At 45.0% G+C, this 12,379-nt stretch overlaps 2 protein-coding genes across 4 annotated transcripts in view; both read right to left on the reverse strand.

Moving 5' to 3' along the window:
* Nucleotides 1-4,726, reverse strand: part of ZNF711 (zinc finger protein 711) — a 42,869-nt gene extending 38,143 nt beyond the window's left edge. For both annotated transcript variants that reach the window (XM_075940757.1, XM_006115315.4), the window contains exon 1: nucleotides 4,542-4,726. The gene's annotated coding sequence lies outside the window, so the exon portion shown is untranslated. The remainder of the gene's footprint in view (nucleotides 1-4,541) is intronic.
* A 5,099-nt stretch (nucleotides 4,727-9,825) lies between these two features.
* LOC102458339 (uncharacterized) overlaps nucleotides 9,826-12,379 on the reverse strand; it is a 29,984-nt gene continuing 27,430 nt past the window's right edge. For both annotated transcript variants that reach the window (XM_075940761.1, XM_025180808.2), the window contains one exon: nucleotides 9,826-11,313. In XM_075940761.1, the coding sequence (XP_075796876.1) occupies nucleotides 11,188-11,313 (126 nt within the window). In that variant the 3' untranslated portion in view covers nucleotides 9,826-11,187. The remainder of the gene's footprint in view (nucleotides 11,314-12,379) is intronic.

Below are 12,379 nucleotides of genomic sequence, written 5' to 3' on the forward strand. Positions count from 1 at the left end.
AAGCACCTGTCCCTGGACTGCTGTCCCAATCACTGTACCCTCCCCTGCACCATGTCTCTGAGCTGTCAGGGCTGCAATGTGGGATCTACCGGCTACCGTGCCACTTTTCTTGGTGTTGAAAGCCCTGTGGGGTGGAGGTGGAGGAAGGGGAATAGAGGCTTGGTTTAAAATAGCAACTCCAAGTGGCAAGGGAAAGCAGTGAGGTCAGGCTTGAGCTGGGAGAAGGAGAAGAGGGAGGAGACAGGCAGGATGCAGAGTGATGTGATGACATCACTCTGTCATCCTGCAGAAAAAACTTTTTTTTTTTTAAATGAGAGAGAGAGAGAGATATTCGAGTCTGTCCATGAGTCAAGAATTCCCTCTAAATGGTAAGAGGTAGGACCACCAGATTTGGTATGCAGCTTCCTCTTATCCTAACTTAAGCAAGGTCAAGGTTTGTGCCAGGAAAATTCTAAATCTACCCTATCTGCACTAGCATTCACTATATTAGGCATCCAGTCACTGCAGAGTGACCACAGGGGTCCACCACACCAGGAGGAGAGTGGCTAGCTGGGGGGCTCTCCATATTGCTGGCCATTGGTCCAGGTAAGTAGTCCCTTACCCCCAAAACCCTCCCACCAGTCCCTCAGCAGCGATACCAGATGGGGGAGCCCCACTGACCAGCAGGCCCAGTTGCCCCCCCTTAAGGAGCTGCTTGCTGTCCCATGCAACCCAGTGCTTCTCCTCCGAGAGGAGACGCTGTCGAAGCAGCAGCACCTTCACTGCCATAGGCAGCACCGGTAAGTCCTCCTTCCCCAACCACTCAGTCCCCAGCCTAAACCCCCCTGCCCTGAATTCTTCACTCCCCCTATCCTAAGCCCCCACACCCTACACAACTCTCAACCCACTGCACTGACTCCTGCACTTCTCACACCTCCCAGACTCTTGCTCTGAGCCCCACATCAAACCCCAAACCTGACTTCTGAACCCTCCTCCCACCGCCAGCCCCTTGTCCTGAATGACTCAAGCAAATATATTTTATTATATATGGGATGTAAAATCCTATTTAATCAGTTAACTGGTTAATTGTTACATTTAACCAGTTAACCAATCAAGCGGGATCCCAGGGGACTATATTACCCAACCCAGTCCCCATGGCTGCCAGCCCCGAAGGGCTGCCTGCTCCTGACCTGCAGCGTGGTGGGCCCAGCCAGACTTGAATAGCCCACAGCCCATGGGGGTGGCTGGCCCCTGGCCTGCAGCATAGTGGGCACAGACCAGCAATGCCCATCCAGCAGGGCTGCTGGCCCTGCAGAATGGCTGGCTCCCGATCTGGGCCCAGTAGAGGGCTGCTCCTGTGTGCCAGTTAACCATTCACATCCCTAATAAATATATATGAAATTTTTACAGAAACTAAAAAGATATTCATCTTGTCCCCTTTAATATTAAAGATAAGCTTAATAAGAATGCACCAGAATATGTAGTCCTTAAAACTGAACTCTATAGTACAGGAGTTCTCAAACTGGTGGTCACGACCTTTAGGGGTTCACAGCATTATTACATGGAGGGTCACAGTCATCCTCCACCACATAGATGCTCCCTTTACCTTGAGCATCTATAATAGTACTAACCATAAAAAATGTGTTTTTAATTCATATGGGGTGATTGCACTCAGTGTTGTTGTATGAAAAGAATCACCAATACAAAAGTTTGAGAACCACTATCTCATAGGCATTTTAAAATGTGTTTAAGTAACCACTTAACTGCTGAAAAATTCAGTGGTTACACATGAGGGTTAGGGTTGCAAGATGGTCTCTCAAAAATACCAAACATACGGGCTAAAAATTCGTTAAGCAAAAAACAAAAAAAACCCCAACCCACTACCAAGAGCCACCAAGCTGGGAACAAAGAGGGAGGCCTGCTACCTAAAGCAGAAAGAGGCAGACCCCCAGGGCAACACACGACCACTGGTAGGAAAGTGACTCACCCATAGCCAGGTCTCTGGGTGTCCCAGTAGGAAGAAGCAGAAATTCCACCCCAGTCAGTTTTGGCTGAGAGCCCATGGAAGGTGCCTAAATGCAACTACAAAGCACCTGCGGGCTTCTCTCCTGGACTACAGCACCACAACGTGCTTCAACAGCGCTCAGGAGCAGGGACAGGGCTTATCTTCCTCCCCAAGACCTCACTCCTTTTCAGACGCAATCAGCTGAGGACTCCCAGCACCGATTGTGCCTTGCCCCCCAGCCACTCCCCCTGCCCGGCTTCTGCACGCAGCCAGAGGCTCCCAGCACCAATCACTGACCTGCCTCCCAGCCTGGGACTCCCTCTGGTTGTGTGCAGAAGCCTGGCAGGGGCAGGGTGACTGACTGGGATTCCCAGCCACTCCCTCTGCCCCCACAAGGCTTTTGCACGCTACCACAAGCTCCCAGCACCGATCGTGGCCCCGCCTCCCAGCCACTCTCCCCACCCCCACCAGGATTCTGTCCAGGCCCAGCCGGAAAAACAGAAAATACCGGACATCGCACATGTCTGGTATTTTCTGAATTTTTTTTTTACCAGACAGAGGGTGCAAAAATCAGACTGTCCAGTAGAATAGCAGGCACCTGGCAACCTAAGTGAGGCTGCATTCGGCTCCCTGGGAACCCATGCGGGTGGGCAGCTGGATTTTAAGCCCACTCCCTGCATGTATCAGCTCCCTCCTGCTTCCCGCGCTGCTGCTTCTCAGAGGAAGCAGCATGGGAGGGGGGCAAACAACTCCCTGGGAGCCAGTGTGCACTGGGAGGCAGCTTTTAAATCAGCTCCCCCTATTTACTAGGAGCCTGCATTTTACTGTGAAGGTTAAATGGTTACACTATTTAATGGAAGGATAAATGGTTAACTGTGTACATGGTTACACTTTCACATCCCTACTGTCCAACACACATTCCAAACTCATTTTCCTTGTGTGCATTGTAGATATCTGCAACATGGCCACATATTAAGAAAATGTAAATGTAAACAAGAACTAATTTGTCTAGACAAAAAGCCTGCACAGGAAAGTCTAAACTAGAAACTAATCCACAGCTTACTATAAACTTTACCCAGCAAGGTGGAGTGCACTGTAAAATGAAAAAAAACAACAAATGGTCTGATAGCACTTTATAGAATAACAAAACACATAGATGGTATCATGAGCTTTCATGGGTACAGCCCACTTCTTCAGATGACCAGAGTTCTGAGTATAAAATGAGTATGTCTATTGGAACACAGTCTTAAGTAGAATATCAGCCTGCAAAATAGTCATGAAAATGTACCACAGATAGGTATGAAATCTCTCTTGCCTCTTTCATTTACCATAACAAAATTGAAAAAAAGATTATTGCCTATTCAAGTAAAATAAAATTGCTCACTCTAAGCAAAAACGTAATTTTAGTACTTCTAGGTCTCCAGAATATTTTAAACATATGACAAAGAAGTAATAAAACTTCAACCGTGACAGAACAGGTGTGAGACCTGAAAAACAGAAGGCCATCCACATATGCACAAAAGAAAGATGTGATAGAGTGTGTAAATACCAAGAGGACATAGAAGTGCTCACCCCAAAACAACAGAAAGGAGTGTGCATACTAAACACTGACAGAGCATATGCCAAGACACCACAGAGGTGTGTGTGTGTGTATGGGTGTGCGTGTGTTAACTACTGGCAGGGCCTGCGCATGAACACCACCAGGCCAGTCGTCAGCGTGTGGTCAGAGTACTGGCAAGCGCGCGTGCTTGCGAGTCCGAGGCGCCAGTGCGCGCGCTGGCTAGTGGCAGCGTATGAGACGACCGCAACACTGCAGCTCGGACGGGCCTGCGCGCGGAGGGCTGGCAGCACCCAGTGCCGCAATAGAGGGACAGCGCAGGGGGAGCCGCTGCACAGCTCTCGCTCGCCCCTGGATCCCGGCACGTTAAGAGCCCTGCGGCCCCAGCTTCCCTGGTATCCCGAGGCCGCACGGCTACGCGCAGGGCGCCAGCGCCCCCTGCCGTGCCTCTGCGGGAGGGGGAGGGGTGCGAGCGCCGCGCCGGGAAGACAAAGGCGCTCGTGATGAGTCAGGGCTGCAGCTCGGCGGGACTTCCTCAGGCGCGCTCCCCGGGCCCGTGCAGAGCCCTACTCTCCCGGGCCGCTAGGCCCGCTGCTCCTCTGCGGCGCCCAGAGGCCTGGAGCCCGGGCGGCTGCGGGACCGGAGCCGTCGCCCCTCAGCCCCCGTTCAGGGTGCAGCGAGAATAGCCAGGCAGAGCCCGTCCCGCGGCGCGCGCGAGCGAAACCTCTCGCGCCCCAACCGCCGACATCTTGTTTTCCGCCATTTTATGGCCGCCCAAGAGGCCCCTCGGCCGAGGGATCCAGGACCTGCGCCGGCCCAGCCTAGGAAGAGGCACCGGCGGGCGCAGCCCACAGGCCGAGAGCGGGGAGGTGGCGGGCGAGCCCGGCGGCGGCAGCAAAGCGCACAGGCCCAGGGGCGCGGCCTGCGCTAAGGCCTAGCCGCCTCCATTGTCCTACCCCCACCCCCGCGCCGCTGGTCCAGCGCTAGCACCTCGCTCACCTGTGCGGGTCCCTGCGCCGTACAGCGGGCTCGGGCCCGGCTGAGGGTCGGCGGGCCGCAGGGGCCTTGCATTCGGGGCCGCCAGGTCCGCGGCCTGCACCAATCACAGGCTGGGCTAGGAATCGGGGCGCGAGCGCGCGCGGCCTTCTCCCCCTCCCCCACCAGCCTCGCGTCACTGAGCGCCGGAGCGTGCCCCAGAGATGGGAGCATGCGCAGAACCGCCGCTGGGGTCGCTGCCCTTACTGTGCTCTCAAACGTGCCCTGAGAGCAAAGCGGGGCTGGGGGAGACACCCCAGTTGTGCGCGGCAACTGGAAGGCTGCATGCGACAGACTGTATTGCAATATGAAATAGTCAAAGGCTAGCGTAGCAATTTGTGCAAATATGTTTATGGGAAGGGGTGGGGAACCTCACACCCGGAGGGCCAGATGCGGCTCCTGGCTTTGTTGGATTCAGCCCCAGAGGCTCAGGACCCACCCCAGTACTGAGGAGTCCACACAGTGCTCCAGCGCCTCTGCTGCCCCACAGCTGGGCTGGAGCACACACAATCTAGCCTGGGCCCCACTAGGCTTTGGTGTGTGAGGGGAATGTGGTGGAGTGTCTTTCTGCTTCTCAGTTGGGGGCCATATTAGTGAGGGTTTTCTCCCCATGACTTGTGGATAGGTGTTTACTGAGGGAAGTAAAATCTTGTAGGTGGAGGGATTATCAGTGTTCATTTTTAGGTAGGTAGCTAATCTGAAATAGCCTTGGCCCATGGAGGAAATGGCATTTACTTGCTTAACCTGATAAACAACTGAAAATTGGGATATAGGGAGAGAGCTTACACTGAAGAACTGACATGTAACTGACCAAGAGAGAGAGACCCTGTGTTAAGCACCCTTGTCCCTATCCATGTGGAAGATAGTTTACCAGCAGGACTGCTGGGTGCTCAACTAACTCAGACACAATGACTTAAGCCTTGTCTACACTATAAAGTTTTGTTGCCCAAAACTGCCTTTTGGAAACTGGAGCATGCATGTACCAATGTGACACTTGTTGAGAAAAATACCCAGTTTCAGAGAAAAACAATCTTTCACACATACAACATACTTTTTTTCTTTTCCCCTCCCTTTATTGTTGACAAAAAGCTAGGACAGACTCCTTTTGCAGTTCCTTTTATCCACTGAAATGGCTTCTACCAGTATCCCACAATGACTGCTCTGATGACTCTGCTCAGTGTTTTGATCTCTATTGTCCTACAGGCATGTGGTCCTCTCCCCCTTTTAAGGCTCCTGAAAGTACCTGACAACTGAGTGTGCTGTTTCCTTTGGAGAACAAACAAAAAGCAAATAGTTGGAATGCCCCTGCACTGGTGCACAGCAGTAGGCAGACTGCTATGCTGCTTTGACATTTCTATGGATGGAGAGCTCACAGAGCTACTCATGATGCTGCTCCTGGCAGCTAAGGAGGCTGTGGGAATCCCAGAATGTGCAGTGATCAGCTCTGACTTGCTCACTGTGCATTGTTCACACTGTCAGTAATAGTGACCCCAATGTGGACATGATCTGTCAACATGTGTGAACACCTGGTGATCTTTATTTTGTGAACTTTGCATGTTGACACAAGTCTTGCAGACAAAACTTGGTAGTGTAGACAAGGCCTTAGTTCAGCACCTTTGTCTGTCAGGCACAGACAGTGATCACAATGAAATGTGAGAGGAAATTTCTGTCCAAATCCCCAACCTAGAAGAAGAGAATTAAGGGACTATCTATAGGTAGAGGGAGGGAATGACAGGTACACTTATCTCAAACTCTGATAATTTAAAAATACCTTATGATGATTAAGCTTAATACTATTTAAGACAAAAGTTACACCTACTTAACTAAAATCAGTTTTTAAGCCAATTTAGCTAAAATCAGTATATAAAGTGTGTTTAGACCAGCCTTCTGATGCAATGTGTGATTTTTCAGCTCAGGAAGGAAAAAAATTAATGAATTGTTTTAATTTGGGGAGGATTTAACTTTTGTAATGGTTTTAAGGTATGTAAAAGCTTGTCTTTATAAAAATATTTTAAACCAAATGTAAGTTTTTAATGTCTACTCAATCTTTTGTGACAAAATTAGCATTTTATTTTATTTTACAATTCAATAAAAATAAATGACAGAATAAATGGGCAACATTATATACTATGTTTTTTACCTTTCTGAATCAAAGAATAATAGAACTCGAAGGAACCTCGTGAGTTCATCATCAACGCCAGTCCCCTGTACTTGTGGCAGGACCAAGCACAATCTAGACCATCCTGGACAGGTGTTTGTCTAACCTGTTTTTAAAAAATTTCAATTTCCAAAAATGTCCACAACCTTCGTAGGCAATTTATTCCAGTGCTTAATCACTCTGAAAAGTAGTTTTTTCCTGCTGTCCAACCTACACTTTCCTTGCTGCAATTTAAGCCCATTGCTTCTTGTCCTGTCATAGAAATTAAAGAGAATAACTTTTTGCTCACTTCTGGATCTTAACATCTAAGTACAATGTAGGAGAACTCTTTAGTTCTGAAGTTGTTCTGACTGGTGAGGGTAGCTGTGGCGAGGTAGAATTACTGACCTTCACATACCCTACCTTACAAATGTTCCAGTCAACTAAGCTGAAGGCAAAGATCCCAGAAGAAAAGTCAATTCAAAGTGAGCAGCAAACAAGGTTTTCTTTTCAAAATAGAAAATGGCTAAATCTCCAAATTCTGAAGATATTTGAGCAGGAGAGAGAGTTCTGCAAGAAGATACCTTCAGAGGAACACAATTACAAAGTGATTACTTAATTCTGATAGAGATGCAGCCGTGTTAGTCTGGTGTAGCTGAAACAAAAGACAGAACTATGTAGCATTTTAAAGACTAACAAGATGGTTTATTAGGTGATGTTTAGTAGGTGGGCCAGACCTACTTCCTTAGATCAATATGTGGAAGAAAATCGGCAAAACCATATATACCAAAGTGATACAATAAAAAAAAAAAAGAACGCATGTGAAATTGACAAATTGAAATTTCGTTCATTTTTTTTATTGTATCACTTTGGTATATATGGGTTTGGCTATATGAAACTTTTTAGGGTTATGGAAATTTATATTTCTATTGCTTGGCCTAAATCTATGTGATATAGACTGCCAAATCTCCTTTATTATTATTATTTTTCCAAATACAAAAATATATCAAAAGCAAATCTCTTTGACTTGTTTCTACACATCCAAGAATAATGTTGACGCCTATTTTTCTCATAAGAGAAGGTGGGAGTATATTTTAATTTAATGTAATGGCTAGCAAAGATCTAACTGAAAGCAAAACTAAAACACTCTCTCAAGCTCTGTCTATAACCAAGATGTGCTCTTTAGGCATGCCTATACAACATATCGCTCTTGCTCTCAATAGTTTCTCAATAGTCTATGCAGATCTAAACAATATGATCCTCTCTTGTTCTTGTGAGTTTTGATCATGAGTGAGGGTACATCTACACAGCAAGGGTAAAGTCGAATTAAGCTACGCAACTTCTGCTACATCAATTGCGTAGCTTAAGTCGAAATTGCTTAACTCAGCTTTTAGTGCTATCTACACAGCAGGAAGTCAAAGAAAGAACACTCTTCCTTCAACTTCCCTTACTCCTTGTAAAATGAGGGTTACAGGAGTTGGAGTAAGAAGTCCTCCAGCTTGACATTATTTTGAAATAATGGCTTGTAGTATATACTGTTATTTTGGAATAACGTCAGTTATTCTGAAACAACACAGCTGTTTAGCTGTACCTTGGAAGTGTTAATGTTACACATGAAGCGATTACTTCAGGCTATCTGTAATCTCAGACAGGCATTGCAGCATTCAGTTCACATTAGGGAGGTTTCCTTCACTACCACAAAGGCAAGAGACTTTGGTTTCTTTTCAGTGGAATCTTAGATTCTATAGCATGAGATTGGAGCTACCGGGGAGAAAGATGCCATGAAATGATTTCAACTTCATTAACCAGTCTGCCCGAGAGGTAGGTGATGTGTAGAAGACTGTCCTTTATTGGCAGTCTGCTCCACCAACAAAAGCAGGAACAGTGAAACTGACACTTGTCCATCTGATGGCTCATGGAGCACAGAAGAGTGTGGGGAGAGGAGAAAACAATAGCAACAGGGGACATTGCCAACTAAAAGTGGAGAGGTGTCACAGGGACAGGAAAAGTTGCCAACCTCAAGGTCGCCCTTCTTTTTCTCCCTACAAGAAGCAATTCCTGTTTAGCTAAACTCTTTCAAATGAACAGGAAATGAAGTGAAGGGGTTCTAAATATGCTTCTGGCTTTGTTGCTCATCTAGTTGCAGGGAAATGCACACAAACTGGGCCATAACGGAAAACTGAGAGAACATATAGACAAGTGTATGCTGTTGAGAGAAAAACACTATACCTGTACAAAACAAATGTCAACATTTTAGTCTGAAGTTTATTTAATTACCTTATGATGTTACTGAGTTCATAAAACTAAGAATATGATTTATTATAGAGCGTAAAACAAAGGGCAGAAGTCACACTACTATATTTCATGGTGTATTTCATTTGTTATTATAAAGCAAATTACAAATAAAATCTCTATTTTAAAGAGAAAACTAAAGAGTTTTGAGTTGAACATTAAGGATTAAGGAGACTGACAATGTTAGGGACAGAGTACAAAAAAGGGGAGCACAATGGAACAGAAGATGATTCAGCTCCATAAATTAATGGATGTCTCGAGATCTGGCTGTATCTCAGGACACCTAGAAGCTCAGTGGCTCAATCTAATGCTTCCTTGTGATATCATGTATCTGGAACCATACTGCTATTATTTGCCTCCTTCATGTCTGTGCAGAAGCAACCTTAGGCTATGTCTAGACTGCAGAGCTTTTCCAGGAAACCAGAGGTATCCTGGAAAAGCTCTGCCACATCCAAGGAACGTGTCTGCTTTTTCGGAAGTTTCCAAAAAAGCGGACGTGTTCTTTCGGCATCCCTGTATTCCTCTCGGTGAGAGAAATATGGGATGTTCTGAAAGAGGACTGTTTTCTGAAATTTGGCCATGTGTAGATGGGCTAAATTTCGGAAAAGCCTCTTTCGGAAAAAAAGGGGGAAAGATACGCAGTTTGCATTTTGCATATCTTTTTCCGACTTTTCTCTGCAGTGTAGCCATAGAGAAAGAGCCAGAGAGAGGCAATGTCAATTGAAACAGTATTAACTTCTGAACAGATAGCTGTAGAGTCATGTTCCTCAAAAGTTTACCCTCTCTTTTCCCTCTGTCCAAATTACTATGGAGGTTTGACATCATTTTGAGTACAGGGAAACTCTGCCCAGGTTTCTGAAATTAGCAGTTTCATGTTAGCAGACAGAAGAATATTGCCCTGAGATTAAACTAGTGGTTAGATTATAGAAATATCTGTCCAGTGCTACAGATCAGGAGAAGATAGTGGATCCATAAAAAGGAACAAAGGGGAAGTTTATACAGAATTTTGTTGAACTTAATTCTTGCATTTACTGGAATCTCTAGCTAAATTTGCTTCTCTACACTCATGCAAAACTAACTGAAGTCACTGGGTTTGCATTGTATTAATAGATTTTAGCCTTCTAATTCTGTAAGTAGTCAGTATGTACAACATTAAAGATTTAGTTTACAATCCCAATTTGTAATTAGGTTTCTGTAAATTCTTGTGCTTTAAGGAAATGAGAAATGTGAAGAAGTCAGAGTATGGGAGCAACCATTTTACATGACACATTGTCACAAGGAACTTGTGTAATTTCAGAAAACAAAACCTTATGGGACTTAATGTTCCTCTCAATAGCATTAACTTCTGTTCCATGTCTTCAGTCCCATGTAGGGGAGTAGAAATATGCCTTATGATTAGAGCCGTGCAAATCTGTGGCTATCCGCTTTATTTCCGCTGATATCTGCATCTGTGAATGCAGATATCTGCAGCTCATTTTTGTGGATATGGATGTGGATAGAAATTTTGTATCTAGAATCCTGCAAATTTGCAGATATCCACTTTATATCCATGAGTATCTACATCTGCAGATGTCAATGTGGAAACCCATAGCTAATTTTTAGGGATACAGATGCGGATACAAATTTTGTATCTGCACAAGGCTTTATTTATGACACCATGGCGGTGGAAGAAACTCCACAAAGAAGACAGAGGGATGAAAAGCAACACTCAGATGCAAACCACCATCTCTCTTCCCCAATCTCCCTTAACTAGAAACAGTATTTCTTGTGGAACATTGGGCTGATTGGTCACCACGATTCCTCTCTCCTTCATGCGACTCTAGATCGTCCTCTCGGAGAAAGAATGTTGGATTTCTCATGGATTTTTGTGTTAACCTAGAAGCATCTTTTTCTTTCTTATGAGTTATTCTGTAGGAGGGAAGTGTGTAACCTTTCCCGTCATGCATGAACAAAATTCATTTAGTGAGCATAAAAAAATCTTGATGTTTTGACAGATATGCAACAGTTTGGGCTCTACTTAGATTTCCATCTGTGCACGCAAGTCTTCAGAAACAAAGTTAGGACTATTTCAATCAGATAGGAAACAAAAGAAGAACCTGAATTTTCAGAAACAACCTGAATTTTGTTTTACAATGAGTAATATTCCATATTTGTTCCCTTTCTTATAAAGCTTTCTTGTAGTTATATATATTTCTGCAAGCGTCCAATTTCATAAGGTCTTCCTGGTCTTCCTGAGTTTGGATTGGCCATTGGTTGAGCAACACTCTGAAACCTGTCAAATCTAGAAAATTCTGGTATGCCAGATTTCTGTAAAGAGACATAAGTGGAAATGTAAATAAAGGCAATTTAATATAACATTTCTTACTGTTTCCCCTCTTAAAACAGGCTGTTTATATTTATGTGTCAAATTAAGTTTCACTAAGTACATTTTAAGTAGTAGTTTCTGTATTTGTGAACACCATCCAGAGTTGTCTGGAGATAATTTTGATATAAATTACAAAAGATTTGGATTTTGTGTGCACTGGAGTTCAATCCATGTTATAGCTAATAGATGTATAGTATAATATAAAGGGCTTATCAGTATGAATTAGGACAGCCGTATTATTTATCACTGTAGAGGTCACTAGTAGGTTATCCCCCTCCCAAAAAAAAAGAGGTGTCGATTAAAACTTGCAAACTACATCATGTATTATTAACTATTTTTAGAAATGTTTTAAAGAATAATAAATGAAAAAGGTTTCCTTCGGTACTACGAGTCCTGCTATACAGACAGACGGAAGGGAAAGAGACAAAATCCAATTTTTAAAGCATCAAAAATGTTACTTAATTATGCTACTATGTATTCTGTGCAAATATTATAAAATTAAGAACTAATATTTAGATATCCTGGAAAATTTCAGGAATTGAAATAAGTGTAGTGTGTCCATGTGTATCCGGTATAATAGGAGGAGGAAGGCACAGCCTTCCCAAACTGCCCATCTGGCCCTGCCTACACTCTGCCCTCAGAAAGCCTACTGAAGGCATTCGGGGCGGGGGGAGGGGAGAGTGGTATTGCTGCCCCCAGCGCCTGCCCTTCTTGTGCTCAAGGGCCTAGGAGGCTGGGGTCACTGCCACTTGCCCTTCCCATGCTACGGGGACACTGGGGAAGCGTGCCACCCTTCACCGACCACCCATGGGTGCATCCCATTGGAAAGCTAAAAACTGCCTTTTCCAATGGTATATGACACCCTTTCTATCCTTTCAAAGCTCTGAGATATTGTGCCTTAAATCTGTAATTAGTCTGAGACTGAATTTTGCCTGTTGTTGACTTTGGGCCAGTGTAATCTTAGGGTGTGTCTAGACTACACGGCTCCGTCGACGGAGCCATGTAAAG

This window comes from Pelodiscus sinensis, chromosome 13 (assembly GCF_049634645.1).
Source record: "Pelodiscus sinensis isolate JC-2024 chromosome 13, ASM4963464v1, whole genome shotgun sequence".
In the NCBI taxonomy this organism is placed as follows: domain Eukaryota; kingdom Metazoa; phylum Chordata; order Testudines; family Trionychidae; genus Pelodiscus; species Pelodiscus sinensis.